The sequence below is a fragment of the Pituophis catenifer genome, unplaced genomic scaffold (genome assembly GCF_029215685.1).
Source record: "Pituophis catenifer annectens isolate HBS135680 unplaced genomic scaffold, rPitCat1.0.hap2 SCAF_1, whole genome shotgun sequence".
Classification (NCBI taxonomy): Eukaryota; Metazoa; Chordata; class Lepidosauria; order Squamata; family Colubridae; genus Pituophis; species Pituophis catenifer.
In genome coordinates this window covers 45,784,071-45,804,178 of record NW_027256881.1, presented here as the reverse complement: position 1 = coordinate 45,804,178, position 20,108 = coordinate 45,784,071, and the positions used below count along the sequence as shown (strand labels likewise).

The 20,108-nt window shown below is 38.8% G+C and overlaps 1 protein-coding gene across 1 annotated transcript; it reads left to right on the top strand.

Moving 5' to 3' along the window:
* The first annotated feature begins 1,343 nt into the window (after positions 1–1,343).
* On the top strand, positions 1,344–11,517 carry SLC30A1 (solute carrier family 30 member 1). Its single transcript, XM_070932382.1, has 2 exons — positions 1,344–2,248; positions 6,604–11,517. Exons 1-2 carry the CDS (start codon positions 1,627–1,629, stop codon positions 7,494–7,496), a joined length of 1,515 nt encoding a protein of 504 aa, XP_070788483.1. The 5' UTR covers positions 1,344–1,626; the 3' UTR covers positions 7,497–11,517.
* The last annotated feature ends 8,591 nt before the right edge of the window (positions 11,518–20,108 follow it).

The window sequence follows — 20,108 nt, the reverse complement described above, 5'->3', positions numbered from 1 at the left end:
CTCCCACCATCTGGGTCTGACCCCACTTAGCCTTTTTCTATCAGCCAGGTGCTGCCACCTGGTGTGACACAGAAAAAAAAAAAAGTAGCACCCCAGAAAGGAAAAACCCAAGCTGCAACCACAAACCCATCCCTTTCCTAGGCACTTTATGCATTCCTTGCGATAGGCTGGGTGAATGAACATTGTTCAATCCCAGATACCCCGTTCAATGCTTATAGCATCCAAAAAGGCTAAGGAGACAGTTTGGGATAGTGGTTAAAGCACTGGGTTGGAAAGTTGTGGCTGCAAACTGTGTAGTTGTTGCTTGATGCGATTTTCCACCAAATTTAACAGGTCTCTCTGGAAGCCTTTTCAAACCAATCCAATCATAAGGCATTCAGAGTTAGTTGAACTAAGAAAATTCAATTCATGTCCTTCTTGAGGCCTCAGGGGAGGACGGGAGGGCCGCTCCTCTTCTCTCATCTTAAAATACATCCTCAGGAATGTCATGAGAATAGCACGTAGGGCAGCTACGCATCCCGGTCTGAGCTTCCTTTGCAGGAAAGAGGCAGGATGCGAACCTCAGCAGTTTTCTTTATTTCACACCCAAGCAGGGTTAATTCGGCAGATACGGATCCCACCACAGGGCTTTTGCGGGACGAGGGCTGCGCCTGCCGTGTCGGGTGCACTCCGGCAGGTTTCAACTCGTCCTGCCCGCCTCCACCCACCCCTTCCCCCCTCCGGTCTTATTCCACGTCATGGTGCGGTGGCAAGACGCGGAGGTGGGGGAGAGCTGTCAGTGTCACTGAGGGAAAAGGGGAAGTTCGGGCCGGGCGCTTAAGCAGTTTCTGCAGAAGGAACGGCCGCCTCCGCTTGGCGGGGCGTGTGGAAAGCCAGGCCGAAGGCTGGGTTGAGGGGGAAGGGCGGGAGGAAAAAAAAAAAAAAGGAATCGTTCCGCCCGCTACCCGCCACCACCTTTTGCACCAGTCCCGAAAAAAAAAAACTCTTTCGGAGGCGGCCCCAAAGAGGGAGATTGATAGGATGATATACATCGCGACCGAGGATTTATTCCAATCAAAACGATCGCCCCGCCTCTTAAGGCGGGACCTCCGAAAAGCCTGAGGTAAGCCAGGCCAATAGGAAAGCCGTCTGGAGGCACGGTGGATGGTTTGTCGAGACTATCCCCAGAGGCCAATCCCGCCGGGAGGTGTGAGTGGTGCCGCCCGGTTGCCGGGGTCGTAGCCAATGAAAAAGATCCAGATAGGCGGAGCCTAACGGCGGGTGGCTCTGGGGTTCCGTGTGGAAAGGAGTGTTAGCGGGTTCGGGTGCAAAGTTTAGTTTCAAACCGTCTGCAAAGAGCGGCGGGGTGGTTGCCGCCGCTTCTTGGAACGCGGGCTATATAGAAGGGAGACGGCGCGGCGGCTCAGAGAGGCGGTTTGTCGATAGCGACGATCGCAGCAACCCTTTCGGCCCGCTGGGAGAGCAGAAGCCCCGGCACGGTTGGAGGATTACTGCGGAGACTAGCCGCGTCGAGAAGGGTGATTTCACCGGCGGCGGCTGACGAGAGGTGTTGCTTCCCCCGCTCCGGGTTTGGTTGCGGCAGCGGCGCCTTTGCTAAGCGGCTGAGTGGCTCCGCAGGCCGGCAGCATGGGCGTGGAGAGTCCGGGCGAGCGGCCGGCTCGGCGGCAGCACGGCCGCCGGCGGGTTCGCCTGATGTGCATGCTGGCGCTGACTTTCGGCTTCTTCGTGGTGGAGGTGGTGGTGAGCCGGCTGACGTCGTCGCTGGCCATGCTCTCCGACTCCTTCCACATGCTCTCCGACGTGATGGCCCTGGTGGTGGCCCTGGTGGCCGTGCGCTTCGCCCAGCGCACCCGCGCCACCAAGAAGAACACCTTCGGTTGGGTGCGGGCCGAGGTGATGGGCGCCCTGGTCAACGCCGTCTTCCTGACCGCCCTCTGCTTCACCATCTTCCTGGAAGCCATCGAGCGCTTCACCGAACCCCATGAGATCGAGCAGCCCTTGGTGGTCATCGGCGTCGGGGCCGCCGGGCTGCTCATCAACGTCCTGGGGCTCTGCCTCTTCCACCAGCACGGCGGCGGCGGCGGCCACGGCCATTCGCATGGCGGGAACGGCGGGGGAAGCCACCGGCGGAGCGGTTCCCGAGGCGGCAAGGCGGAGCCGTCTCCCGGCGACCTACATAAAGAAGAGGAGACCAACACCCTGGTGGACAATTTCAACAGCTCCAATGGAGTCAGCCTGGAGAAGCTGGGTGAGCTGAGGTTTGGGGAGGGGTGGGGTGCAGATGCGGAGGGGCTTCCGCCCTGATCTGATGGTGTCCAGAGGTACCGAGATCCCAGCCTGCATCAGAAAGGGCTCCTCTTAAACCAGTGGAAAAACCTTGGGCTTTATCATCAAGGTGATAAAAGGATCATAAGACACACCAAGCCCTCCTGACCCAAAGTTGGAAATTTCCCCTTGGGCTGATCAATGGCAAGAGGTTTTATCCTTTGCTGATCTGTCTTTCCTGTGAGATTGTGCCATGCTGACCCTAATTTACTGTCTTGGCAACCCACTGCCATGGTTACTGTTACCTCATCATGCCCCAGCAGACACTTTTGAGCATCTTTCGCTTTGGGAGATTGCAACTTTTTCTCTAATTTATATTAATACCATTTGCTCACCACATTTCCTAGATCTTCCGATCTTAAATATTGCTATAGGCCTTTCCAGGATTCTTCATTGGGCCATAAAGAGAAGGCTTCTTGTACTTCATTTTACTCTAATCGGACTGAATTCTGAAAACCCAGAATATGGGAAATGGTCATTAATTATTCAAGAACAAAACTGTTCCTGAACCCCACTTTCACTAAAAGAGAATAATAAATACTCGGAAAGGTTTTAGATAACTTTGTTGTAGTGAATTTAAAGTAATTAAAATTATTAATGTGCCTTGTATAGAAGAGAATTACTTCAGTGTTCCTCTTTTCTTGCACTTTTCTTCCATGTATCTCAACAACTAGCAGCCTTTATGTAATGTGGGTTCTTTTTGGTTGATTTTTTTTTTACAGCAGCAAAATTTAACATAGAACTTAATTATACTAGAAAGTATATTATACATAGACAGCAGCTGTCATGGTAGATCTGGTATGCAGTTCTCTCTAAGCATACACAGAATATTTGTCATTCTTTTCCAATAATGTAGTCTATAGATTTTTTTACCAACATGAAATATTTATAAGCCATCAACACAGGTCACTGAGTTTTCTAAGTCTGTTGTCATTAGAGATTTAATCATCAAATCATCCACTTTTTTGGACAAAATTATATGGATTATTATTTGAGAGCTAGTGTGTGTTTGCTCTTAATTTCTATTCCACTCTCTGCCATGGAAGTTCATTGGGTGGCTTTAGGGATGTTACTATCCTCTTAGACCAACATATTTCACAGAATGGGTTTTGGGAAAAATAGGAATTGCAAGTGCTGTGTATGGCACTTTTATCTTCTGAATGAAAGGCAAAATATAAATATAATAAAATAAATGCAGAATTGTTCCTTTAAGGGCTAGACTACATTGCAGATGAAGAACTTATTCCCTGCCATGGAAATTAATTCCTCTGGCAATATTCTATAGTTAATGTAATTGTAATTTAGTTTAATATAGAAATGTTGATTTATTCATAATTTAATCAGTTCTGAGATAATTTCTAAAGCAGATTGGCTGGTAGGATTTATTGCCACTGTTCATCTCTTGGCATAAATTATTTATGTAAGCAATTGATTTTCTTAGAAGTTTGCATTTGGCCTTGGGATCATTGTTGGCTGATTTATGCAATAAGATCCATTGTGCCAGTGTGATTTTGCAGCTGTATTTGTCCCCTTCCCCCACTTAAAAACTAGTTCTATCTTGGGAAGATGATGCTGGAAATGCTTTTCAAAATTATGGTATTTATGGGTAACCCAGATTATTTAATCTAGTTTTTTCAGATTACTAGTGAGGCATAAAGGTACCCTGACAATAGTTCTATTGGGATGACTCTTAGCCTGAAGATAACATTGTCATCATGGTAGTTTGTCTTCCAAACCCTATTCATGGAGTTTTGGTTCTAAGAATAAACATGTCTCCTTAAGAAGTTCCTGTAATGGCTGTTAAAGCTTGAAAGTTTTAGGCTCACATCTTTAGCTAGGAGCATTCCTGGTATATTAATACATACATAATTTGTTTTCAGCACCCATAAGTGTAACTCTTGATCTCCATCATTGGGAGTTGTAAAAATCATTATAGAGGTGGAGTCAATTTAATGAAATGAGTGTGGGAGATGATTCAAGTTCCACCGGTTACATTGCTGGAATCATTGAGCCAGTAGTGTTCTTGTCATCAGTATCTGCAACATAACTACTCTTAAAACTCATTTTGTAATACAACACACAGACAAATGGTCTCTCTTGATATAATGGCTGTTTTGTCATTTTTGTTTTTCAGCATGAAAACAATTGCTTATTTTTTTGCCTGCAGAATGCTGCTATCCAAATTTAGAATGTCACTGAGAGTGTGGGCAAATAGGCAGTTTTCATTCTCTCCTGTTCAACCTGCAGTTTTATATAGTTCCTCCTCCAAGATGTGGGTTTTCTGGGAAAAAAAATACTGAATGCAAATTTTCCTGTACAATAATTACGATATGTTTTGCATTTTTATCTTACTATAGTCAGCATGTGCTGAATTTGGACAGTATTATTTGATGTGAAAGAAATTAAATTTAGTTTGTTATATGATGTTCAAATAAACAACCTTTTTTGGAAAGCTCAGAACAGTGAGATTCTAAGTGTAGATTTTTCTCAGATGATGATGGTGCTTCATCATTTTGTCCTTTTTTTTGTAGCAAATGCTACTTCATCCTCATAGTATTTTTGGCATTTTTGTGTGTGTAATACTTTCACTTGGTAATTTCCTTTTTATTTTTATTGGCTTCAATTGTCACTTTTTAAAAATTAGGCACTGTGACTAAGGCTTTCCTTGGGGGGGGGCTTGAGCAGATCACGTCCATTTCTAGCATATCCTCGGGGACTAACCATTGAGAGGCCAGGTTTATGAGTATATGCGATTATGCATAGTGCACATGTGAAAGTGCCTCTAGTTTCTTCCTATATATTTAATCCATAGCAGGTGGTTTTCCACCATAATTCAGCCTAACCACATGGGGCCTAGCTAGAGGGAAGAACAATGACTACTTTCTTTAATTTCCCTGCAACTTTTTAAATTGATTTACTCCTTCTTCTCTTTTTCAACCATTGGAGCCAGCCATGGAATTCTTGCTTCTCAAAATCACTTGAAAAGCAAACATGAATAAAGTTCGGAAACTGCCAAACTTCCCTGAATAGAAAAGTTTGTCTCCCTTCCCTCCACTCCATCTTCTGGGAGGAGAATTCACTGGAAGTAGTGCTAAGTTTTACAAGGAGAAGATATATTGATCGAAATCATTTCCTGGATCGTTGTGAATTAGTTTAGGATACTAGTGTGATTGGAAGCAAAACCTGATACCAAATCCAGAATACTTTGCATTTCACCTGTGAAAAGTGATGGAATACCAGTTGTATCAGTTATTACATTTAACAGTATATAGTGATGGTCAGGATATGCTAACTGATGTTCTGATGTTTTGATTTGAACTCTCATATACTAGAATCGTCAACAGTGAAGGGCATTAGCTTTCATTTTCCTTAAACAATTCTCTCTTCTTTTGCCTGATAATTTCCCCTGCATCCTTGATATGTCAGTGTGAGTATGCATTCAGGCATATATAAATTATTGTATCTCTACAGTAATAGTTTTTCTGTGTATGTATGTTACAGTGGATGTCTCATTTTTTGAAAATAAATGGTTGATTATGCTCAAGAGAACAGATTTTTGAAAATAGCAAATTTGTCAGCTGTTTCTCCAAAACTTTCAGTATATGCCTAGATATTCTTTTTTTCCTTTTATTCATCTCTAACTATGATGATTAGAATTTTGCTTTAATTAGTTTAATAAATCTAGGAAAGCTAATGAATGCTTGAACAAAGATTGGCTGTGAATCATAAAGCAGCCTTTCCCAATGTGGAATTCTTCAGAACTGCTAGCTGACTCCCTTAAATATTAGACAGTTGACAGTGTGGCTGGGGATTATGGTAGTTGATGCCAAGTATTCTGAAAGCAACTAAATTGGTGATTGCTTCTTTGAAGCTTTGGTCTGAAGCTAATGTCAGGACCCAGAGAACCATTTGTCCAACTTGAAAAGGATTGCATCAGCAGTCCTGCATAACATTCTATTCTAGTTTACCACTTAAAATTAGAATATTTTGAAAGGAGAATAATTTTGATTACTTGCTAAAACATTGAGCCTTCTGTTACATGGCTAAATAGGCCCAGGTTATGGAAAAAGTTGAAGCTCCCTGTTCTAGAACCCTGAAGAGATCATTAATGTCACCATAAGGCAGACATAATAACTTAAATACTTTTGAATCCAGATTTCTGCTAAGAAAACTACTATTTTTAATTGATCTCCTTCACTGACTACATTAATGTAATGTTGCTTACTCAGTCATCACAGATTTCATATTTGCATAACAATGTTGCTCTTGTCTTTGCAGGTGATGTAGTAAAAGACAGCCAAATGGAACTGCAACCAAATGGAAATATTAGCAGTCCCACCTCTATAGACATGGAGATCGACGAAGATACCAGTGGTCAGCTCAATATGCGTGGAGTGTTCCTTCATGTTCTTGGAGATGCCTTGGGTTCAGTTATTGTAGTAGTGAATGCCATAATATTTTACTCTTACTGGACTCCATGCCCGGAGGATGGGGAATGCATCAATTTTTGTGTTAATGACCCCTGTACAAACTTGACTCAGTTTTCTCCAGTAGAGGAAATCCCTGTAGCTGGTCCTTGTTGGGTTCTGTATTTAGATCCTTCACTTTGTCTGATCATGGTTTGCATTCTACTCTATACTACTTATCCTCTGCTTAAAGAATCTGCTCTTATTCTTTTGCAAACTGTTCCTAAGCAAATTGATATTCGCTCTTTAAATGAGAAACTCCGTAAGCTGGAAGATGTAGAAGCTGTCCATGAATTGCATGTTTGGCAGCTGGCAGGAAGCAGGATAATTGGCACTGCTCATATAAAATGTAAGGATCCAGAATCCTACATGAAAGTGGCAAAAGATATTAAGGAGATTTTTCATGATGAAGGGATACATGCAACAACCATTCAGCCTGAATTTGTCATTGTAAGGTCTGATGAAGGTGTAAGTAAATGTGAACTTCCCTGCAGAACCCAGTGTGCTCTGAAGCAGTGTTGTGGGACTGTGGAAAAGGCTACAGGAAAGAAGTTAGAAAAGTCCCCTTCAGTTAGTATTTCTTGCTCCGAAATAGTTATTGACTCTCCACATCACAAAGCCCGGAGGACTAAATCAGAATGCATACCTGCTGTAAAATTAGAAGCAGAGCCTAACCCCAACAAACAGTTTGAATCATCTTTGTAATTTCTAAAGTTATGCTGAATGAAGTATGGCTTCAACTACAAATTAATTGCAAGAAAAAAGAAGACTGTTATTAAAAAGAAGTTGCAAAGAAATGTAGTAATTGAAGTTCTGTCCTTGTTACCACAGTGAAATCCTGTTGAAAAGAACATGCCGTCCTGACACAACATAACGTTTGTGTTAACTTGAGGCTAAATGACACATTAATGCAGAACCAGTTTCAACTTTATGCCTGATGGATTGAATTAAAAATTAAAATGATTCTTCAATAATCCCTTTTTCCCTGAAATTAGTTTGTATTAAGCTTCTTATTGGGATTGTTCTTTCTGCTTGTTGATTTATGCGTGTGTGACCTTTTTAAAAAGTACAACTATTGGAAGAGGACACCAAACTTGACAGAATCTTTTCAAAAGTTTAACCACTTAGCATGTGGTTTACATTTCCTATTAGATGAAAATGAATACTATTTTAAAATAAATATACTATGTAGCATTAATAATGACAATTTAAAATTTGCCCATTGACAAATATCCCATATTTGTATTGGACCTGTGACATCAGCTTACTAAATATGAATTGGAAAATTACTTGCATATCACCTGGACTGTAAGGTGTAAGACAAAAATAGGTTACACTTCTTTTCTCCTTTCCTTTCTTCCTTATTATATAAATCTTAGAATTTAAACTCTATAATAGAGTTTGCTGGGACTAGAGAGCCGGAGCTGGTCTCTGTCTTAGCAGTGTTATCTGTGGTGTACTGGAATAGAGATACTGCATCTGATAATTTTAAGTAAAAAAATGGAAAAAATGTAACAGATCAAATTCATCAGCATATATTTGCTAAAAATTTAATATATTTCTTACTTTTGTAAACATATTTATGACTTAACTGAGCCATTTATTTTTTTGTTGGATAAAATTACTTAGCTGAATTATTCAATTCATAGTGAATTCTAGACAGCAGCCGATGGAACAAGATTGCTGTCTGCAGCATTGGTTCAGATATCATGATACATTTTATTTGTGCACCGGGAATGAATTGCAGCAAACTTGGAACTGATGGGCACACCCATTGTTTCCAGCCCATCCATGAGAACTAATGATAGATTTTTGCTTATTAGCTTCACTTTAGTGTTCTACCCAAATCCTAAACCATTATCTTAATTTATTTTCAAAATAACATTCATGGAATTCAAAAATTCAAGGAACGGGATTGAGTTGGATGGAATTGTTACAGAGAAATATGGTTACTGCTAGCCATAGTCAGCTTTGGGAAAGCCAAAAAGTGATTTAAAAGAGAAGCAAATACTTCTGGGTTTTCTTTTGGCCACATAAGAGGGAGCTGGAAGGCATGCAAGACAAAACCTTTATTCCAATTATACGGTAGTAAATCCATTTTCTCCCAACTATATTCCAGATGATTTCGAGCATCTACATTCTACAGTAATATACTCAATAGTTAAGAGCAATGGGATAAATTAGTTCAAAATGTTTTGAAAGCACTAGATTGCTGGACACTACTATGAATAATGATTGTGATGCCTGAACAGCAGTCAGTACTCTTACCTGTGACAGTTTGCGTAGTCCGACACAATTCCTGCCTAATTCAGTCTTTGGAAGGTTTTAAAAGCAGTTCCACAAAATACTTTGTAAAATAAAGTAGAGGAGAACATCTCAGTTCTGTTAGTCACTTGTACATGGATTTATAATCCTACTCTAGCTTAAACATGATTCCACTGGTTACAAGTTTTAATCTGCAAAGTAGGGCTGATTACAAATTCTCACTTGACAATATCAGTACTGAAGCATTTTGGAACTAAACATTTCCCCCCAATAGTTAAAGATTCTAAAACACATAGAGAAAGGCCAACAAAGAGATGCAGGTGTGGTAAGTGTTGCAGTCCGTCTTTATATTACAAAATAAAAATATTGCATAGTTAACATTATGGTGTGTTACATTTTACTTCTAAAATGATCAAATATAAGCAAAACATTTGTGTTTCTTTTGTTTAAAGGCCACTTGTTAATATTCATAATTAGTTTCCATACATCATTCCAAAGCATGAAATAATTGTGTGATATAATTCTCATGTTGCTGGCCTGATTGAAAAAAAAAACATTTTGAAAATCTCATGGTTTTCTATTCTATGGACAATGTAATATTCACAGAGCCAGAACTAGAAATGTGCAAGCATGTATGTATGTATGAATACACAAAAAAACTAAATATTATAAAATATAAATTAGAAGTCTTACAGCTAAAGCTTCATAATTTTTGAATGCTTTAGTTTGTATTTATTAAAAATTACAAGCCTCACTTTTAAACTTCTTAGCATGAACTGGCTGATTTTATTTAGGTTAGTTTGTGTACACAATGGAATATATAGTAATGGGCTGTTTCTGATTTTTATTTCCTCTTTGAAAAGAAATTGCTGCACCATCTTAGTAAAGCATGATGTTTAGCTACTATTTTGAGTATATTAATACAGTGATAAAATAGGAAAGCATTTTACATAGTTGTCAGGTTTGGTCCTCCTTTTAATTATACATCAGCTTGTTTTTGTGGCAGAATATGTTGTATCATACCTATTTTCACAGGTAATGTTTCAGGAATATTAGCCAGGTCATTTCCTAGTTATATTTTAAATAAAATTGAACATCTTGAATATCTTTTAACTACAGGATGCTTCTTTCTTTATGAACTTGATCATATTGAATAATGGGGCCAATTTTGCAAGTCTTTTTTTCTGATTGTCACGGTATGTAGGGGGATGTTTCAATTAGAGTTACACCAGTGATAGAGGACACATTCTGCTTAATATGTGTTTTTGTGATAATTATCAGTTGTACACTAACTGTGAGATTGCTCCTTGAATCTATTTTGATAAAATTTCACATGATTCCCCCCTCCAGAAGTTATAGTGTATATATATATCCATCATGTGCAGTGTGTTTTTAATCACAAATGCACAATTGAGCAAGTGCTGTGTCACACTATGATATGTAACACGTAAATACTCAAATGATGGTAAATGACTTGATTATCTTTCACTAGTTAAGTGTTTGAAGGAGTAGCCTGTAAAAGAAAGATATGTCTTTCTAAGGCAGGACAATGTGTTCAAAAGTGTTACCGAAAATTTGCAGAATGCTTCAAAACTACTTGAAAGAACTACTGCTCCAGATATTTGTTAAGGTTTGCCTTTCAGCCATGAGCACTGGGCAAACTTTTGCTATATGTAAAGCAGTTTGTAGTTGGGGCCTGTTTTGGAGAGAACTGAGTACTGAGTCCATTGAGTTAATGGGAAACTGGGGAAAAATGCACTTTTTGACACTTCTCCTTGAAGGGGGAAATCATTTTAACTTTGCATCTCCTTTTTTGATTTTTTAAAAGTTTTATGAAACATGTATTGCATATGTAAGGGTATTAAGTAGAATATTTAAATATGCTGCTTTAATTTCCCAACAGCCTCAATGTAGCATTTTTGGGACTCTGGCTTATGTTTACAGAACAATTATCGAATATTATAATGTAGATTGTTTCTATCTTTCACTATCTCATTGCCTCTTGGTGGATTGAACGGTACTAATACTTCATGTGCCTGAAATAAGGTATTTGATCATATTCTCGTTTTTCTATGTTAAACCAATTGTAGCCTTACTGATGATGGGAGCTTTCATTCATTTGTATGATCTTGGGTTACATCATTAAATTGACCATGTGAAGACCACTTCCATGTTTTAGAAATATGTGAGCCTTATTTTTTTTTTCCTCTACTTGCTGAATTTATATATTAAAATGTTCTGGAGCATAGCCTTCAAATCCACATGCTCTGCTGTAGGGAGGAGGCAACCTTTTGCACTCTAGGGGTTGTGTTTGAAACCATTGTTTGGGGGATTGAGATAGTATATCTGTATTGATTACAGTACTATCGATAACAATGAGCTTCTGTTAAACCAGTCGTGCTGTGGTGTTTCTTTGCATATAAACTAAAGATTGAGAAGGAAATAAATGTTGTTAAATAACTATGATAACTGGCACAGTCCTTTGTCTCCCCCTCCCCTTTAACATCTCTCTCACTTGCTAAAATTCCTTTGGTGAGGTTAACTATCTATTTAAATTGATGTTTGGCTAAACGCAGAATCAGTATGAGTGTATACACAAGGTTTTATTTTATCTTGACATCTCAAGCACCAATCCAGCTGGAAGGAGAATGTTTGTCAAGTTTTTTAGTTCAACTAATCTAAAGCCTTGGAATTTCCTGATTGTCTTCCGTCCAAATAACTAGGTTCAATTCGGCTTAAGCAGACACAAAAGATCATTTAAGCCCGGCTGCACGGTTGGATCCAATATTTTGTACATGTACAATACATTTTAAAAATAATTAAATGTAATCTTCAGAACCATTAATATAATCTAAAATAGCAATAAATACACAGAATCTGAAATCCCACCCCCAAATTTAGATGTCATTTAGTCACAGCACTCTCAATAGACTATTGCATTGGACAAGTCAGTGTACAAAATGTAATCAGATATGTAGTCACCTTTACAGTAGTTGGAGCCTAAGATGTCAGAATCTAGCTGATGATGGTAGATCCAAAACATTAAACAGTATTGGGCTTAGTTAGCACCTGGGATGCCACCAAGAAATTTTAGGATTATAGATTAGACTGAGAAATAAAGGGGAAAAAACCTCAGAAGAGTGCTATGACAAATCACTTCAATATCATTTCAAGGCAATATAAATTTTGACTGTAACTTTAAAAGAAGTGTCTTGAGTTTATTTTCTTCATCAGTCTTCCTGCCATTCCTTTTTTTTTTTTTTTTTGTGCCACACCTTTTAGTTTAGCATGGGGACCAGGATTATCTTGATTTTTCAGATGCTCTGGGAGTTGGGAGCTGAAGAGTAAAAACCGGAGCTTATATTAATTAACTGAATAATGCATCTCTAAATCATTTTGAAACTTTTTACTATCTATTTTGTTAGATATTTCCAAATATCATACGAAACCAATGTTCTCCACAATTCTGTAAAGCTCCAACAAAGAATTTTGTCTTCGTTTAGGAAGGTATTTTTGACCTAGATCAGGGATGTCAAACTCCCGGCCCACGGACTGGCTGCGTCACGTGCTGGCCGCACCCACATCCGGCTTAGGGGAAAAAAGTCGCGATACATCATGTGACGACATGAATTTGACACATCATTTCTAGCTGTAAAGCAAAGCTTCAAAATGATGTGATCAGAAGCAAACACAATATTTCAAATGGGGATGTCCCAAAGATTTATGAAACAGCTCTACAATATCAACAATCCCATCCTCAATACTAAATTTCCTCTGTGTGTTAATTGCTGATCTGGGACGTGCATTTGTTTTTAGAAATTCCAAATGCAAATGTAATGTTTATTTGCAACCAGGTATAATTATTTTGAATTTCAATTGCACAATCATGGTGTTGTTGTTTTTTTTGATACAGTTGTGATAATATTGTAAATGAGATACTGTGTTGACTCCTGGGATTTCGAAAGTACACCCAATGCTATGAGAAAGCAGTAAACAAGTAGGTGCTAATACTTTATTAGAAACTGGGTGTGTCTTCCCCTGAAAAAAAAATCTGAAGGCATTTGTATATTTGAACTGCCACCAAAGCCGCAGAATAAGATATATTTTAAATAACGCGAGGAGGAAGCAAACACTTTAGACAGAAGTTTAAAACAGATTGAAGTGGTTATGTATGAATAATATATTAATACTATGTTAAGGGATTGAAACAGCCAGGCATAAAGCTAGAAACCTGGAGACTGAATCCTAGTCCTGCCTTAGGCATGAAGCCAGCTGGGTGACCTAGGGCCAATCACTCTGTCTCTGACTAAGGATGAAGACAATGGCAATCCACTTCTGAAAAACCTTGTCAAGAAAACTCCAGGGACTTGTTCAGGCAGTTGATTGATTCCAAGGCACCCCCCCCCAAAAAAAAATGTTAGAATTCAGTAGTAGAAGTGAAATGAAGTTATAATTGATGGGTAAGGAATTATTTGGCCAAATGAACCAGCCTGTATTATTTGTTGTTGTTAGTTGCAAAGTTGTGTCCGACCAATCGCGGCCCCATGGACAACATTCCTCCAGGCCTTCCTGTCCTCTACCATCCTCTGGAGTCCATTTAAGCTCACTCCTACTGCTTCAGTTTATATAGCTTTATATAAATTTATATAAATTTATAGGCAGTTATATATAATTTATATAGCTGCCTACCTCAATGACTATCGGTGGTGGACAATGATGAAATTAAAAACATACATACACCATAATGAAAATACACAACTGCCCAAAAAACCCCAACAATCATCAACATAGCCAGGAGATGGGTCCCTTCATATAATTGGGACTTCAGGCCAGGACACATTATTTTGCTATTTACTGATCAGCAGTTTGTTTCTGGGCTATTTTTCAGATGTTGCATTTAAAGCTGAATATGGCCCAAGTCCAGTTACTGTGAGGAAAGACAGATTTTGGGCTTACACCTAGATAGTATAGAACAGGGGTCTCCAATCTTGTCAATTTTAAGACTTGTGGACTTCAACTCCCAGAATTCCCAGAACTTCAACTGGGAATTGAAATCCACAAGTCTTAAAGTTGACAAGGTTGGAGACCCCTGGACTAGAGAATAGTTGGGTCACAATTAGAGTTCTGTAGCTGCCCAAAATGAAATCACTCTTTGGGATAGATATTTTTTTTTCTCATGCACAATGTTAAAACTTGAGTCTTAGAAACTAGTCCTGGGATTAAATGAAAGAAATTTTTTCACAAGGAGCTAAACAATAGTAAAATTAAGTGTCAGTAGTAACAGCAGGCAATTTGGTTGGTTTTAAATAAGAACTACAGGTTTATGGTGGTTTGGGATATCAATAGCTATTAATATAGATGACTGTTATCTTAAGGTTTTGGCAGATGAAAAGATGAGATTGGTCATTCCAATCAGATTTTTGAAAGAATGGAATGGTTGTAAATTAGAAAAATGAAAAAAGGATATAGGTGGATATTTATTTATTGTTAATGCAATTATATTATATGGTGACTCCATATTTTCTTTCTGAGCATTGTGTATATTAGCAATTAGTTTTGTTGATAATCAACTAATTTTTTTTTTTTGGTTTAACTTCCTCATTCTTGGCTTAAAACCTTTTCTTGCTTAATCCTCCTTCAATTACTTTGTTATTCAACTTTCCATTCCTCTCTTTTCCCATGTCTTCTCTTTCTTTCACTACATATACACAGACAAATCTATTCCAGTGTTTTATTTTGGTGATTTTTCTCCAGTTTGACAAGTTTTATTTAGTTTATTTACCACTGTCCCCAAAACAAAGAATCCATATGCTTCCTTTTTATATAATATGTTTAATTGGAAATAATATACTACAGGTATTTTCTTTTGTCCATGTAAACAGTATTACTTTCCCCATTTCAATTTGGTCCTAATGAAAAGTGTTTGAGGATGTATGTGTTTTAATAGGCTATGCAAAGTAACAAATGCCAAGGATAGGCATGATGATGACTGTGGGATTATCAGTCCAATTGTGCTGACAAGCATGGCTGGAGCTTGGAGAACCATGCTGAAATAGCCTCAGCAGCTAATTCGTGCAGTATATTAAAAGACCATGTACAGGTAGTCCTCAACTTACAATGGTTCATTTAGCGACTGTTCCAAACAACAATGGTACTGAAAAAATGACTTATGACTGTTTTTTTCACACTTATGATCGTTGCAGCCTCCCCATGTGATTTACATTTGGATGCTTGACAACTGGTTCATATTTATGATGGCTGCCGTGTCCTGGGGTCATGTGATTCCCTTTTGCAAGTTTCTGACAAGCAAAGTCAATGGGAAAGCCAGATTCACCTAACAACCATGTTACTAACTTAACAACTGCAGTGATTCACTTAACAACTGTAGCAAGAAAAGTTGTAAAATGGGGCAAAAATCACTTAATAAATTCATCACTTAGCAACATAAATTTTGGGCTCAATTGTTGTCGTAAGTCGAGGGTTACCTGTAATTCAAAAAGACATCAAACCCCCCCTTTTTAAATGCTTTATGATCTTCCTGCATTTTTTCTCAATTCACACTTCAAAGCCTGAAATGAATTGGGATGGCCTTCCCACCCTTTTGTGGTCCTATTACAAGGCTGGTTAGACTACTACAACACAAGCTCTTGCTACAAAGCTAGTTATGCAATCTTTGCAAAATCCAGAGTGACATAACCCTAACTTACAATTATGTATTTTGGAATCTGAAACTTGTCATGCTTGTTATAAATGACTCTATTCTAAACTGGGTGTGCAGTTTTTCATTAAGTCATCTTGCATTTATAATCTTGGAAAGAACAGTGTTGTTTATTGAGTAGTGCAAGGGCGAAGGGATCAAGGAAATGTAGCTTGACTTGTATGCAACTATGCTTAAACATTAGCTCAGCAAAATCAATTTTTTTCACATCTGGAATTATCAGATAATTGCTGGTCATTTTGTGCCAGTGAAGAGGAAAAATTTAGAAGGAAAACACAGTAACATCCTGCCTTCTCCTACCCCCATCTTACAAGTAATTTATATGCTGACTTAGTTTGAATATTTAGCAAACATTATATCCTTGCCACAACTACTGAATAAAATATCTTGGATTATTCACAAACATTATGACCACTTGCACATTTTTAAAAATGGAAATCCCTTGAGGTGGATGAGTATGTTTGTCCTGAAGGAAGCAATAGCTTAACATTCTGATCCTGACCCATGAACCAGGGGCTTTTTCAAACATGGCAAGCGTTTACAAAACTTGCTTTACATTTTTCCACATCTGCCACAGATTCTCGTAGGTGCTGAGCATGCAGGTACAAGGTCTAAAGGCTAGGCTGTTAAGCCAGACTCAGCAGTTCTGCTCCTCAGTCTGCATAGCTGTGTCAACATTGCACAGCTTGGCTTTTTGGCAGCAAGATCAAGCAAGACCCAGATGTGTGGGGTTCTCACTAGCTGCATTTGTCTATCTACATGCAAGGTGAGTGCAGTGAGTGGTCAAGAAGGCAGGAAAAAGGAAAGATGCCAATTATTTTGAAAGTGTATGAATGCGTTAAATCACTGGCAAAAAAAATCTTCCTAGCTGATTGCAGGGGATAGAAATGCATTCCACTGACAGTTAAATAACCATTGGAATCAACACTCTCTACCTGAATCTACCATTTGAGAGTTTAGCAGTTACAGTTTAGAACACAGATACATTTTTGGGATCCCACCCCCTTTGATCTTAAACCTTTCCCCCCCCAGGTAATTGGGGGAAAGAAATGCCTGACAAATGAAATAAAGATAAAGGTAAAGGTTCCCCTTGCACATATGTGCTAGTCGTTCCCGACTCTTGGGGGCGTTGCTCATCTCCATTTCAAAGCCGAAGAGCCAGCGCTGTCTGAAGACATCTCCGTGGTCATGTGGCCGGCATGACTAAACGCCAAAGGCACACGGAACACTGTTACCTTCCCACCAAAGGTGGTCCCTATTTTTCTACCTGCATTTTTTACATGCTTTTGAATGGCTAGGTTGGCAGAAGCTGGGACAAGTAACAGGAGCTCACCCTGTTATGCAGCATTAGGGATTCAAACCGCTGAACTGCCGACCTTTCTGATCAACAAGCTCAGCATCTTAGCCACTGAGCCACTACATCCCCTATGACAAACAAAGTAGCTACTGATTAATTAAAAAGGGATTCCCCCGTGATAGGAAGCTAATCAAAAGCAGCCGTAGCATATATGACTTTAAGAGAGGCAACCAGGTTTATGAGTGAGAGAGCAGACTTTCAGCTTCCCTAGAATTCTTTAGTACGGGGTGAAAATTTAACTCTCAAAAAAGAGACAAGGAAAAGGAAAAAGACACTGAGTTTGATGGAAAGAACAATGGCTACCTATGGATTGTAAAGATCTTAAGATGGAAAGCAGAAAGAGCTTGTTACTATGAAAACTAGGCTTATCAATTTAAATATTAAACCCTATGTAACTTTGCAGAGTTAACAAACTACATGTTGAGTAAAAAAAAAAGAAGTTTTCATTGGCTGCTAATGGAAACAAAACAAATCAAATCCTCTGGAGAGTGCTGAGCAGAGAAATCCACAACCATTCTCCCTCCAGAAAATGTAACAACTCTTGTTTGTGCAGCTGAATCTGTCTTGAGAACCAGCATGAGATGAGTTGGTTAAATGTCAAGAGAACCATATTTTCCAACCTCCTAGCTATAAAATCATTATTTCTCAGGCTATTGTATTCATCCGCAGAGAAAGCTATGGTGCTGAGAAGCTGTGACAGCTGTGAGGCTGAGGGTATGCCTTGCCAGACAGCTTCCTATAGACATCTCTGTACCACTATGGAAATAGGGTGCTAGATTAGATGGATTTATAAGAAAATTATAAGAAAAAAAATCCCTGTAAAAAGGAATTATGTGGTTCTTCGTATACTGCCTTAAGCTCCTTCCTGGAAAGGCAAAGTATAAATTATAGCTCTTGTCTGCAACAAGTTCCTTGTTAGTCAGGAAAAAGTAGATAAGGAAAATTAGATACTCCCTATATTAGTGGAATTAAATAAAAAATTTATATGAGCCGCAAAAAGTGATTAAACCATAGTTAACTAAGCCTGCAGAATTTATACTCCATTAACATTGTTGCCATGTTCAGTACTATGCCAGCGATTGGCAGTTTAACCAGTGCTGATCAACTCAAATAGTTGCAACTACTATATGACGTTTCTGTTAATCCTAATGAAGGTCTGATATATTACTGTTACTCCTCTCCTCCTACCCCTAATTTTAAGAAGTTAATCTGAAACTATTTTGGATTTTTTTTTTTTTGGCTTGCTATTATGTTATAATTGGTTCATCCTAACAAGTGTTTTTGGTGCCTGTTTTAGTCAAGAATTTGTTAAAGATAAAATTGATGACATCTGAGTTAGCCTCTTATCTATGGCCAGTGAGCTTTAAGTAAACAGAAGCCTGATTAAGTTATATGGTTCATAGCAGAGATTTCTCAGGGAGTGTCTTTTCCTCTGACTTTGTACTTTGGTCAGTGTAGACAGTGACAGTAAATCACACTGAAATTTTTTTAAAAAGTCTTAACAATTTGTTAAATTGGCAATATGGAGGCTTGGCTGTCAACAAGTACAAGGAACAAGTATCAGTATAGACATATACATAGACACACGAAAATTGGCACAAATAAATGGATATAAATAAGCAAAACATAGCCATAAACACATAAAATGAGTACATATAAATGGGGACAGTAGGACAGGGACAGTAGGCATGCTGGTGTGCTTATGCACGCCTCCTTAGGGTCCTCTTAAAAAACGTGTAAGGTTCACGATAGACAATTTAAGGTAAAAGGTATGGGGGTTAGAGAAACTAACAACAGGATCAGGTAGAGTATTCCAGACATTTACTACTCTATTGCTGAAGTCATATTTTCTGCAATCAAAATTAGAATGGATTACATTTAGTTTGTATCTATTGATAGCCTTTGTGTTATTGGGGTTGAAGTTAAAGTAGTCATTAACAGGTAGGACGTTATGGTAGATAATCTTGTGTTCTAAGCCTAGGTTGGAACGTAGACGACGTAGTTCAAGGTTATCCAGGCCTAAAATGTCAAGCCTGGTGGTATAAGGAATTTTATTGCGAGCAGAGGAGTTGAGTACTCTTCTTGTAAAATACCTCTGGACCCTCTCTAATGTATTAATGTCTGAAATACAGTGTGGGTTCCAGGCAGGTGAGCAGTATTCAAGGTTAGGTCTGGCAAAGGTTTTGTATGCCCTAGTTAGAAGTATAGCATTATACTTCTAACTAGAGAGAAAACTTCATAAAATAAGGTTGACAACTCTTAGTGCCTTTTTAGCAATGTTGTTACAATGAGCTCTGGGGCTTAGATCTTTTGAAATGAGTACTCCTATGTCCTTGACAGAGTGTGGGTCATCTTTTAGATTGTTTCTGCCCAGCTTGTATTTGATGTTCTGATTTTTATTGCCAATGTGCAGGACTGAGCATTTGTTAGCAGAGATTTGGAGTTGCCAATTATTTGACCATTCAGATACATAATCTAGGTCGTTTTGTAGGGTAGTAGAATTGTCCGTGGTGTTAAATAGTTTTACATTGTCGGCACAGAGGACGCAGCTGCTTGTAATATGATCACAAAGTTGTTTATATAGAGCAGAAAGAAGGTTGGTCCTAGAATGCTGCCTTGGGGAACACCACTGTTAACTGGTGCAGGGTTTGATACAGCGTTTCCAATTTTAATTACTTGTTGCCTGTTTGATAGGAATGTAGCTATACACTTGTGCAAAGATCCAGAAATGCCGTAAGAACTTAGTTTTAACAAAAGTTTGTCATGTACCACTGAATCAAAGGCTTTGCAGAAGTCTATGTAGATTGCATCTATTGCTTTACCCTGATCGAGTTGAGAGGCCCAAATGTTTTTGCAGTGTATGAATTGCAGATTACATGACAAATTGTTTATTAGAGAGTAGGTTATTTGTCATTAAGTGGAGGGTGATGGATTGGTTCATGATAGATTCCATGACTTTACAGGTGACGCAGCAAAG